The sequence below is a fragment of the Pagrus pagrus genome (assembly GCF_965226575.1).
Source record: "Pagrus pagrus genome assembly, chromosome: 17".
In the NCBI taxonomy this organism is placed as follows: Eukaryota; Metazoa; Chordata; class Actinopteri; order Spariformes; family Sparidae; genus Pagrus; species Pagrus pagrus.
In genome coordinates this window covers 9,117,471-9,130,055 of record NC_140201.1, presented here as the reverse complement: position 1 = coordinate 9,130,055, position 12,585 = coordinate 9,117,471, and the positions used below count along the sequence as shown (strand labels likewise).

Sequence of the window (12,585 nt, the reverse complement as noted above, 5' to 3'; positions counted from 1 at the left end):
TTACATATAGATTAATACTGTAGCTATAGTAAAATGTATTCTAAATATATATACATTAGTTAAAGTCATGTTCCAGTTTCTGCCTTGTGTTATTTATTAAGTGAATAAAATAATTCAACTGTACCTCATTGCATCCTAGTGACAGTGAGGCCAGGGTCTGTCAAACCCCTTGACCCCATCAACAAGGCATCACCAGTACACGTCCAATTTTATGATTTTTCTTTCAATGTATGACAATTTCAGTTCTTTTTGGTTTATTGACCTACATATCCTTCTTTTAGGCTTAGGTTACAGGTTTCAGGGATGAAGCATTTGAAGATACTCCAAGAAATGACATCTCACTGAGCATAAACTATATATTATATAACTACAATAATAACATTTTTGGTTAGACTTGCATATGACACAGGACCTTTTACTTGTAACTGGGTGTTTTTACAGTGTGGTATTAGTACTTAAGAAAAATGGAGCAACAAAAATGCTTTTAAAACATAAACCATGTTTTTATTTGTATTTTATTGTATTATTATTTTATTTCATAGTCTTGCTCCCCCTGGTGTGATACACAAGTAACCTTGTTGCTTACCTTTTTTTAAATAAACCTTTATTTAACATCTTCAAATAACAAACAAACAGGTGTAATCATTGTTGAACACACCTCAAAAATGACTCCAAGCAGCATATTTTTTTCAAGGAGAAAACAAAAACAAACAAAAACAACAACACAAATAAATAATGACAATGAATTTTATTTATATATCACCTTTCAAAACACAGCTACAAAGTGCTTTACAAACCGAAATAAAACATAAAAGCATAAAAACTAAATACAGAAAAGCAAAACAAACACACTGATATAATTATACAAATCAAATTAACTTAACTTTAGGTGGTAAATCTTAAGATACTCTCAAGTAATGTTTTTGTTTACGCACTCGGCGCCATCTTGAGGTGTAACAGCGACACCCTGCGCAGTGACGCGGTACTGCAGCGCGGAGTCACGTTGCTGTGTACGGAAGCAGTTCTTACGTCAACACGTGTGCAGACTTGTAGCGTCAGAGCAGCTCAGCTCGGTACGTGAACGTTTGCATGCCCGCAGTCTGAACAACCCAAACACGGACAGCTACACCCCTGGTTTTTCCTCTTCTACCAACACACGCGCGGATGTTTTCAAACTTAGGATCCGTCGAGCGATGAAGACTCTCATCTTCATCCACCGAGGAGAAGAAGAAGAAGAAGAAGAAGCAGGAGCAGGAGGAGGGCTGGACTTGTGTTGACTGTCTGACTCTTGTGGGGAAAAGTTATTAGAGTATAAAAGTAAAGCTGATGCGACGCACATGAGTTTATGACTTAAGGAAAAGATGATTTTGAGGAAGATTCACGCAGGGAGCTGCAGAGCATGGCTGTTAAGGGTGAGTATCTTCATGTTTTCAGACTTTACTGTCACTTTAAAGAGTCTCACTGTTGACATACTCGTGTGCACTCTCACATACGGTGTGGTTATTATAGCAGAAGCAGAGGATATCTCTCACACTTCCCTATTTTGATACGCCCTGCCCTGCTGCTGGCAGGAGGTCAAACTGTGACAGCGTGCTGACATGCAGAGATACTGTACCGACACTTTAATTACATAAAAATGTTTTAATTTAATTTAATTTGTCCTCAAGGCAGTTTGCAGTGCAACACTTAAACCTAACAGGAGTCCTTGAACGTCTCACCACCCTGTCTTCCAGGTCTCCTCCAGGCAGGAGGTGTGTTTCTTCTCCTCGGTGCCCCCTCAGCCGGTGCCCCCTCTGGCCCAGACCCTGCAGGCCTACCTGAGGGCCCTGGAGCCTCTGCTGCCCCCCGAGGAGATCAGCCACACCCGCAGGATGGTGCAGGAGTTCGGGATGCCGGGAGGCCTCGGTGCAAAGCTGCAGATGGGGCTGGAGAGGAGAGCCAGGAGCACCAGGAACTGGGTCCGTGTGTGTGATGTGTCAGTGACAGGTGTTAGAGAGGGACGGGTGTGTGTTTGAAGCATAAATATATCAATCCAAAACAAAACTCCACCTGCTCTGAGCTCTTAAAACGACATGAAGAAAGGCTGCACAGTCCTTAATTTGTCATTATTCACCTTTGCATTGATAGATTTATTAAAAAGGTTTGCTGTTACGGTCACAGAGACCTTTATCACGACACAGGTGACCAAACTGTTGAAGTTTATTAATAAATCTATCACTACAGAGGTGAAAAGTGTGTGTGGGAAGTTATTATTTTTAAAAAAACAGCGTTAAGTGTAAGTAAAGGCTGATTTATGTTGAAGTTTTAAAAAAACATGAAAGTTACAAAGCCCTTCACAATAAAAGCACTCAGCAGAAAATCAGACAAAATAAAATGTATAAAACATGAATCAAAAAAAGAAAGAAAGCAGTGGAGTAAACAGGAAGTGAGTGACAATCATGGTACACGTGTAGTTCATTACTTTTGTTCAAGTTCATGCGATAATTTTTGAGAATATGTAGAGATAAAACTCGATGTTTTAAAAAATTCCCATCAACAGAAGCTCCTCTCTCCCACAGAAAACACTGCTCCTGAAACGCCTCGTCAGTAGCCCCGCCTTTACTTCTGTGACTTTGTGATGTCACAATGTCAAATATTTGCATGATTTAATGCCCAACGACCTGTTTGGCATGCAAGAATTGATTTAGCACAGCTGCTCTGTTGTTGTTAGCGGTGCTGGCTCAGGCGTGTGTGAGCTGACCAATCAGAGGAGACGAGGTCTTAAAGAGACAGGAGCTAAAACAGAGTGTTTCAGACAGAGGCGGCTGTCTGGACAGTACGAGAAAACTGGTGTGTTTTTTGAACATTAAAGCCTGTAAACATATTCTAGTAGTAACCCAAAATAAAGTTATGAACCTGAAAATGAGATGTTAAAAGATGTTTAAGTATTAAATAAATAAAGGGGGCTGAAAACACATCCTTCTTTATGTAGATGAGATCATCAGTCTAACATCAGGTTTTCAAAGATTGTATATCATCATCACTGTTTACTGTGACTTTAATGTCAACCGTGTGTGTGTGTGTTTGTGTGTGTGTGTGTGTGTGTGTGTGTGTGTGTTTGTGTGTGTGTGTGTGTGTGTGGTCTCTCCCCTGTAGATCGCTCCCTGGTGGGTGCAGTGGGCGTACTTGGAGAGCCGACAACCGCTGCCTGTGCACTCGAACCCGGCCATCTCTCTGCCCAGGAGAGATTACAACGGCTGGAGGAGCCAGCTACTGTGAGTCAGCAACACACACACACACACACACATACACACACACACACACACACACACACTAGCAGCACAGTAGTGGACACTTATAGCCGCTTTCATGCCATCGATGCCATTGACTTTTTAAAAGGGGTGAATAAGCTGCCAAAACTCTTTCATCACGATAAATATTTAAAAATGTGCTTTATTCTTCCATAAACTAATACCAGAAGTCCATAAATCATAATCAATACACTGATATATCAATAAAATTCAATCCCAATCCCAAAACAGTTCACCTGTTCAGCAGACAGTGTGCAGAACAGTCCAAGCAACGTCGCTGTGTTTATTTCCCGTCAGTCACGTTCCCAGTGAGGACGCTCTGCCAGGATGTCGACCTTTAACACGATCTGGACTCAAACACCTGTTTATATTGTAAATCATTGTTGTCATTCAGACCCTCTAACCTGCCTCTCTGCTCCACCTCAAGAGGAGGAAACAAAACAACTCTTTAGACAAAATAGTCACATGAAATGAGAACATCTGCATTGAGCTTGAATTTGGTTGTTTTTCTTGAATTCTGACACGTTAACCTGCTCTGTATATCCAGATCTACGTCTCAAAGTTTACTCTTTCAGTGCACTGGTGTAATTTTGGACAATAACCACATTTGCCAAAGCGTGTATAACGGCCAATATATTGATTTTTCAGATTTTATTAACTTCCCACTATTGGTCTCAGCATCGGCCCCAAAATTTGAGTGTTGGTCGAGCTTAATTTGACTCCTCACACCGAGCAAATTTGACTGAAATATGAGCTGTTTGTCGTGTACAATGATGAATTTCCACCTGTGTAACATAATAAAACAACTGAACACAACATAATTTAAGTTATTTTTTTGTAATTTATGCAGCAATTACATTGAAGCAGTTGTTGTCAGGCTCCCTCAAACAGCTCATACAAAATAAAATCACAAGAAAGTAAAAATAGACAATAAAATATAGAATAAGATAACATATGTCTAAAAAAGAGATTAAATATGTCCACAGACAGAAAGACGTGAAACAAAACACCTGGAAAATAACTCCAGCAGCTTCTGACCACATTTTGCGAAGACGATTAACATGTTTCTTGTTTGTCTCCACGCAGGTTTGCATCCAAACTGATCGCAGCAGTTCTCGACTTCAAGGCCAAAATTAGCACGTAAGTATAACAGAGCTGCAGCCAGATAACACTGAGAGTTATTGATTATCCTACAGCAGGTATACTTTAAATGTTTTTAAAGTCTAAATGTTGTAACAACAGTGGTGGAAGTAGTATTGTAGTTCTATATAAACTATATATACTTAGGTAAACACACTTCGTTACCAATGAATTTCACACTGACCTCAATAAAACTCATATTTAATGGTCGGACAGTGTTTCTGCTCTGTAGAGATGAATACAGAGAGTATTAGAGCATATAAAGTAATCCCATTACAGCAAATGAAACCAGCTGCTGACAATGATCTGCTCTGATCATTAGAGGCAGTTATTAGCTATAAACTGTTGTTGACCTTTGTTCTGCAGTAATCCTCCTGCAGTAATCTGTTGTTAGTTACAGTCACTTTCTCCAGCTTCTATTTCAGTCCTGTAACCTGAAACCTTCGTCTGGCATCGGTCTGTGTTTCCGCTGTATGAAGTTAATCTGTGGCTAAATTTATTCGCCCGCACCGTCTGTAGCTGAATCTGCGTCAAGCCAACAGCACACGACTCAAACGCTGCTGTTGTGGGTTTGTTTTGGTAGAAAAAATGTGAGACTGGTGCATCCTGAGGAGTCATCAACCTTTATAAGCTTGAGCAGATATAAATGAATAAATAAATAACATTTATGAAGATAAATGAATAAATAAGTTAAAAGAAATATGAAAAAAAAAAACAACAAAACATGAATAAAAAAATGAAAAAATAAACATTGAAAAAAATAATTAAGAAAATGCAATAATAAACAATAAAATCATTCAGAAAAAAAGCAAAGATAAACAAAAAAAAACACATATTTACAAAAATAGATAAAAAATGCAACAATAACAAAATAAAAACATTCAGAAATACAAAAAAAATGCAGAAATGAACAAATTACCAAACAAAAAAAACCACATATATAGAAAAATACATAAAAAAAGAATAAACAAATAAAAAATGACCCAATAAATACATTTTAAAAACATTTGTTCACAAAAATAAATACAAAATGAATAAAAACATAAATAAAAACAATATGATCAGAAAAATGAATAAATAAATCAAACATATATTCAGAAAAATAACAATAATAACTGTAGAGAAGTTAAATATTAACATCTGTCCTCTTGTCTCCGTCAGCGGGCAGCTGCAGGTGGATGACCTGCGGGGGAAGCCTCTGTGCATGGAGCTCTACCCGCTCCTCTTCTCCTCCTGCAGGATCCCGGGGCCCAAACACGACTACATCGCCCACTACGGCCGCTCCCGGCGCTCGCCGACGCACATCACCGTCGTAAGGAACTACCAGGTGGGACGAGCCGACGACAGATGACGCTGTCGGGTTCATATCTTGCTCCCGCCTGTTGTTGACTCGGCATCATTGCAAGTTTTACAGCAGTCCGTCATGTTGGGTCTTGTGCAGTCGCACCTTTTTTTTTTTTACTTTGTGGTCTGTTTTATTATCTGAACACTTAAACCAATTAGAAATGTGCAGCGCACAAGAAGATCTCTTGGCAGCAGGTCAGCGTGTGAGAGCAGAGATTTTGGCAGAGAGAGGAATCAAAACAAATCTGATCCAAGTGCTTTTGACCTTTATTAACCTTCACCTGTCTTCATAACAGACCAAAAATGTGAGAAAACTGCTTCCTGACGCCGTTCATTGTATCATAAGTACAGATAAAGTAGTTATAAATGAATTTCTGAACAAAGTTATAATGAAACACTGGACAAATTGAACTATGTGGATTTTTATGGTGCATGTTTTTTTTCTATGGGACCATTAAGACCATTTATATTCCCACTGGAAATACAAATAATTAAGGCTCAACCCAAGTAAGGCTGCAACAAAGGATTATTTTAATAGTTGATTAATCTCACACTGTTTTGATCGCGTCTTAATATTTCTTGTTATTTCCTCCCAACGGTCCAGAATCCGAAGATATTCACTTCAAAATGATTAAAAAACAAAACAAGAAAAGCAGCAAATACTCACATTTTGGCTTTTTTCTTTCAATTAAATGACCAAAATACTTACAAGATTTTCAGATTGATTTCTTTGCTGATTAACTGATCAATAAATTGACTAATCATTGCAGCTCTAAACCTATGTGGAGCTACAGGTGATGATTGTTTTATTATTATTCGAATGTTTCTTTTGGATTTTTAATGCAAAAACATTCACGACATATGATTCATACTGCAATGATGAAATAATTTTTATAAAATTCAAGTTGTTGCACATAATACAGAGATTATGAAGTAAACCGTAGACTTATGTTTCGGTTTTTCTAGCAGGAAAGTCAAAGTCATCCCAAATGGCTGCCTCAGGGTCAGTATTTTACCTTCTCAAGCATTAAATAAGTTCATTTTGTCTGAATTACAAACCAAAACCCAGAGATGTACAATTTACTATTATAGTAGAATATGAAAAACAGCAAATATTCACATTTAAGAGGTCAGAAACAGTCACTGTTGCTTAAAAACTGACTTAAAAATGTTGTGTTGTTTCGCACAATAGTTGCTGATCGATTGAGTAATTGGTTAATAGACTAGTTTGTTTCAGCTCCAAACCCAAATGTAAAGAAGAGAAGAGTCACTTGTGTCTGATGTTCAGTTTGTGTTGGCAGCAGCAGCTCAGCAGATGTCGGTGATTGTGAAAGAGAAACACTCCAGAGGTTTTTTAACAAATCAGCACAAACTATGTTTAACACACCCGAAGACTTTCTGAAGAAAGCACTGAACGCAACACCGTGTTTAAAACGGACACCGAAAGCTTCACCCCGGCACAAATCAGACGTCCTGCAACAAACACGGCCTCCTTTTGTTTCTTCTAGTTCTTCCAGCTGGAGGTCTACAACAGCGACGGCTCTCGCATGACGGAGAGTCAGATCCACAGTCAGCTGCTGAGGATCAGGTCTCAGTCCTGGAAGACGGACAAAGAGCCGATGGGAATCCTGACCAGCGAGCACCGTCACACCTGGGGACAGGCCTACAACCGCCTGCTCAAAGGTACAGCGCAGCGCTACACACTTATTGCTCTTCTCTGCGTTGCCAGACTCTCTGTAAAGAATGCACAAAGGCAGTCTGACCACTGTGGTGGATTGATTACCTGGATTGATTAAAGTGTAATTTAAAGTATGTACATGTAATAATAGACGTCTTTCAGGCCAAAGGATCCTGACTCGCAACTCTGATAAATGTCTGTATGTTTTGATAAATTCGTCTGACTGATATGTTTAAATACTTTGTGTTTGTTCTTGTGTTATTTCTGTCTTTTTCCTCTGTCTGTCTCTGTGACTCAGATAAACTGAACAAGGAATCAGTGCGGCTGATAGAGACGGGACTGTTCTCCCTGTGTCTGGATTCTCCGGTCATGAGGATATCAGATGAGAAGTACGCACACACACACACACACACACACACACACACACAAACATCCTCTTTCTCACACTCAGGTATTTCTGTGTTTGCTAAATGTGTTGAGTAATCGTCTGAGTGTGTTCAGATATCATTGTTCTGTCTGTTGACACTCGGTGTTAAGCAACAATATACAGTTGTCACTTCCTTTGCATCTAAAGAATGAGAAACACTTCCCTCAGTTGGAAAATACTCTATTACAGGTTTAAATCCTGAATTTAAAATGTAACTACAACAGAAGAGAAGTTCTCAGCAGTAAAAGTGCTCATTATGCTTTTAATTTGTTCTTTAATGTAAAAGTAACTTGTAACTATGTAGTGGAGTAGAGTTATAAAGTAGCAGAAAATGGAAATACTCAAGTATTTTTCCTGTTTGTTGACCTTATTTGTTCTATCTTTGATTGACAGGTACGCCAGCCGTAAGGCAGCACAGATTCTTCACGGAGGCGGGACGTTCTCCAACAGCGGAAACCGCTGGTTTGATAAAACGCTGCAGGTAAGCAGCAGCAGCAGGAGGATTTTTTGACTGTTTTTGTTTAGACTGGTGACGGAGCAGCTGACTGTCATCTCTGTGTGTGTCTGAGTAGTTTGTGGTGGGCGAGGACGGCTCGTGGGGTCTTCTGTACGAACAAGCCACAGCTGAGGGTCCGCCCATAACCACACTGCTGGATCACATCCTGGATTACTGGTGAGATAAAGGCCCAGTTCACACCTGGTATTAACATCCATCCTGAGTGATCCCCTGATGATGTGAATTACACGTTTGTGCTCTCTTAACCTGCCAATGTCAGCAGCAGACATCTGTGAACACACTGAGCTAACCGCTGAACTTGTAACTGCAGTATCACCAGACTCCCTTTAAAAAACACTGAATTTTGTGAGTTGTTGAGTTAGGAGACACTATTTAAACTTTGTGAAATGCTATCTACAACAAATTCTTAACTATTTGGGCCTTCTTGTTAATTCGGCATATATTACAATACATGAAGATATTTGTTTATTATTATTATATTCCGATTCTGACCTGCACTCCTTTGCTGCATGTGGTCCTCTCTCTACTGTCCTGGATTTGTGTTTTACATCTTTTATGTGTGTTTTCTTGACTGCAGTGAGAAACCAGACCCAAAGAGAGCTCCGCTGGTCCCTCTACCGATGCCAAAGAAGCTTTACTTCCACATAGACCGAGAAATAAAGCGGGACATCGAGCACGCCAAGCAGAACCTCGACATGTAAGCTCCTCACTTCTTCTTCGTCTTCATCCTCTCACGAACAGGGTGGAGTGGTTTACTTTGAACGTACAGTCTCTGCGGGATGATAAGAGAACAATGGCCCGGCTGCACACTGTAAACTAGATGTTTGCTTTTACCTCCAAATCCAACAGAGCTGAAATGAGGAAAGCCACAGGAGAGTAAACACATTTATCTTCTCTGTGTAAATGTAACCTTGAGGAAAAGAAAGCTGTCATTAAGTCGACTGCCTTCTTACAACACGTAGAAGTCGTTATTGTGATCCCTTTATACGCTTCTTTGTAATTTAAAAGTCTCTGTAAACATCCTGATCATGTAACATGTAAATTAGGACTAACGCGTTTTATTACGCATTTTACATTGGAGCATTTGGCACTCATTGGCAGTTTAGAAACATTTAATAAATGGCTTTTTAGAACATGATTGAAATGATTTAATCACAAATCTAAAATAATGTTTTAAATTTCCTGCAGATTGATCAACGACCTCGACGTGAACGTGTTCAACTTCAAGAGGTTCGGCAAGGAGCTTCCCAAGCAGCACAAGCTGAGTCCACACTCCTTCATCCAGGTCGCCCTGCAGCTCGCCTACTACAGGTCAGTGATTATAAAATATATTATTGTGGTAGAAATCTTTTATTTAGATCACAGAATGTGAGGAGAGTTGAAGGGAAACACACTGTTTTTTACTTCTTCTAGGACTGGAAATCATAAAAAAGATACTACTACTTGTAATTCAAAACTTGCCTAAGAAATGTGTTGTTTTTAGGTTTTATAGAGTTTTTAAGTAGTCCAGTGATAGTTGTCTTTACATCTCATGGGTTCAATGCAAACTGGAACTGCTGATAGTTAATTCAGCTTGACTTATAATGGTGCTAGTTTGACAAAATATGAGCAAATGTTGTGTATGTGCTGTATGGGAGGCACGGTTTTTGGGAGGTGCCACAATGTCAGACTTTGAAAACTCCTCATGTAGATAATTTGCTTCTGTATTCTTTGTCGTTTTGATTGGAACAAACATTGGTAATAGATATTGAAATTAGCAGTGTTTCCTTTTTTGTCTTTCTCTTTTTTTAGAATTCACAACGAGGTCTGTGCTGCCTGTGATATTGTCTCTCAGAGGATGTTTCGAGGAGGACGGACAGAATACATCCGCTCCCCCACAAATCAGACGCTCAAGTTCATTGTGGCCTTCGATGATCCGTCTGTGTCGGTGAGAAACGTCACTGAGTTGTTCCTCTGTGGATTCATTTCAGCTTGTTTGGTTGTGTTCAGGTGATTTAACAACAAGGTGAACGTGGTTTTATGTCTTTGTGGCGCAGCGGGAAGCGAAGCTCCAGCTGTTCAGAGAGGCTGTTGATGCTTATGCAGCTCTGACCGAACAGGTAAATAACAAGTGAACTCTTGACTGCTTTTGTCTTTTGTTACAAACTCATAAACACTCTACTTTTATTTTTCCTGCTCTGTTCAGGCAGTTAAAGGACATGGCATCGAACGTCACATGCTGGGTCTCAAGCTTCAGGCCATCGAGGAAGGAATGAGCATCCCCAAAATCTTCATGGATACAGCGTACGGCCTGGCAACACACTGGAAGCTCCGCACAGGGCAGGTGTGTGTGTTAAACAGATTTGTTTTACAGAAGGTGTCGACAGTCCAACAGGAAGTGGGAATTTTGGTAGTGATGCTGTAAATATGTGGGCAGTGTTGAGCATGTGATGTTCATTTAATACGATGCGTTTATTGTCAACACAGTTCGGGAGTTTCCAGCCATCAAGCTGCTCATCTTCTGGGTTTTTTTTTACTACTTTTTCTTACAGCTGATTTTCCTCCTGAACATCAGAGGCTCATGTGATTTTTATAGCCTGATTTACTTTTATAAGTCACATTTTGTGCTTTTATCCCTTTACAGTGCCATAAAGTACTGCATGAAATGTGTTTTTCTTTAGCTGGTAATTCTTATTCCTCGCCACCATGATATCTTTTGCAAAGGTGCGACTTCCACACATCATCAATGAGCCTGAACTAGTGTATTTCCTGATAACAGGACGCTAATCTTCGATCTTCGAGTTATCGTTCATGAAGATCTAGGTTAGCGACGTTATCGCGTGTTCAGTTCCTTCGATGCTTCCTTATGCCAGGTCCACTGTGCACTGTTCATAATCGTAGGAGTAACTTCCCCCGTAACCTCCCAACGAAACTTTTGGAAACTTTTCACCCTGCTAACCATGTGCTGAAATGTTTTTGTGCCTTATTCTGTCCCACTGTTGTTTTCAGACGTATCGCTCAATCACATTTTCTCATGGTGTCCTCTCTCTCTCCTTCAGGTGCCCGCCAACACAGACAGCGTGATGTGCTTCGGGCCGCTCGTTCCTGACGGTTACGCCGTTTGCTACAACCCCCAGGCCGACCACGTCCACTTCTCCATCACCGCCTTCAACTGCTGCGAGGAGACGCATGCAGAGACATTAGCCGTCACCCTGAAGGACACCTTGTGTCAGCTCCAGGAGCTGCTGCAGCCTACCGTGTAGAGCTGCTCCTGCCCTCACTCTTCTACTCAAGCAACAGTCTTGATGAGGCTTGTGGATGTTTTCTTGCGCATGCCACCATACGCTTCACTGGAGCGGTTATATCTGAGACCACACTGAAGACTGAACAGTGTCTCTGAGGTGCTTTTCATGCTTTTTTGTGAGGCAATAAATCACTTTCCTTTTCTAGCAAGAGCTGAGCAAGCAAGCCGCATTATAATCACTACAATGGGAGCATCTAATGCTTTAATATCTCTGGGAGAAAAATAAACCAGGTTAAAGCCAGCCTGACACTCCATTAATTATCAGATAACAAAAAACATGTGTTTAATGACTGCACTCCTTCTACCTGAGTTGACCAGCAGCCAGCACAGAATAAATATGTTTCATCAGAGTTCGAATGTTTATGGAAACCAATGATTTTGTGGGTCAGCAAGTCTGTTTGAGATGGACCAAAATCCAGAAAGCTGGTGAGTGAAGTCCACCCAAAAATGAGAAATTCAGTCATGATCTACTCACCCTCGTGCTGAGAGAGAGTCAGGTGAAGTATTTCATTTCAGCATCGCAGCATTCTCCAGAACAAGTGAAACTCTTCAGTTGTTTTGGAGAATGCTGCAGGACTGTTTTCGAATCGGCATGATGGCGAGTAGACTGACTGAATTTTCATTTTTGGGTGAGCTCATCCTTCAATGTTGAGTGCATGTTTGTATGTACTGTGTTTGAAATGAATGTGAAGAGGCTTTGGCCCCATTGTTTGGGCATGTTGTCCTGCTCTCAACCTGCAGGACTGGTTAATAAAGCCTGTCACCACATGACTCTTTGTGTGTGTTGTGTGAGGGCGTTCAAACTCCTCAGACGTGCGTTTGTTTTGGGTTGACGGGCGTCACAGGTAATGAATGGCATACCTGCAGAAATCTGAGCTGTCTCAGCTATGAAGTACAACATGCTCA

General features: G+C 40.4%; 1 protein-coding gene across 1 annotated transcript; it reads left to right on the top strand.

Annotated features, from left to right (window-relative positions):
- Positions 1-1,048: 1,048 nt before the first annotated feature.
- cratb (carnitine O-acetyltransferase b) lies at positions 1,049-12,450 on the top strand. Its single transcript, XM_084379851.1, has 15 exons — positions 1,049-1,412; positions 1,734-1,958; positions 3,136-3,254; positions 4,377-4,430; positions 5,592-5,757; positions 7,283-7,457; positions 7,751-7,841; positions 8,273-8,360; positions 8,452-8,552; positions 8,974-9,093; positions 9,585-9,707; positions 10,188-10,323; positions 10,433-10,495; positions 10,582-10,719; positions 11,435-12,450. Exons 1-15 carry the CDS (start codon positions 1,362-1,364, stop codon positions 11,636-11,638), a joined length of 1,854 nt encoding a protein of 617 aa, XP_084235977.1. The 5' UTR covers positions 1,049-1,361; the 3' UTR covers positions 11,639-12,450.
- The last annotated feature ends 135 nt before the right edge of the window (positions 12,451-12,585 follow it).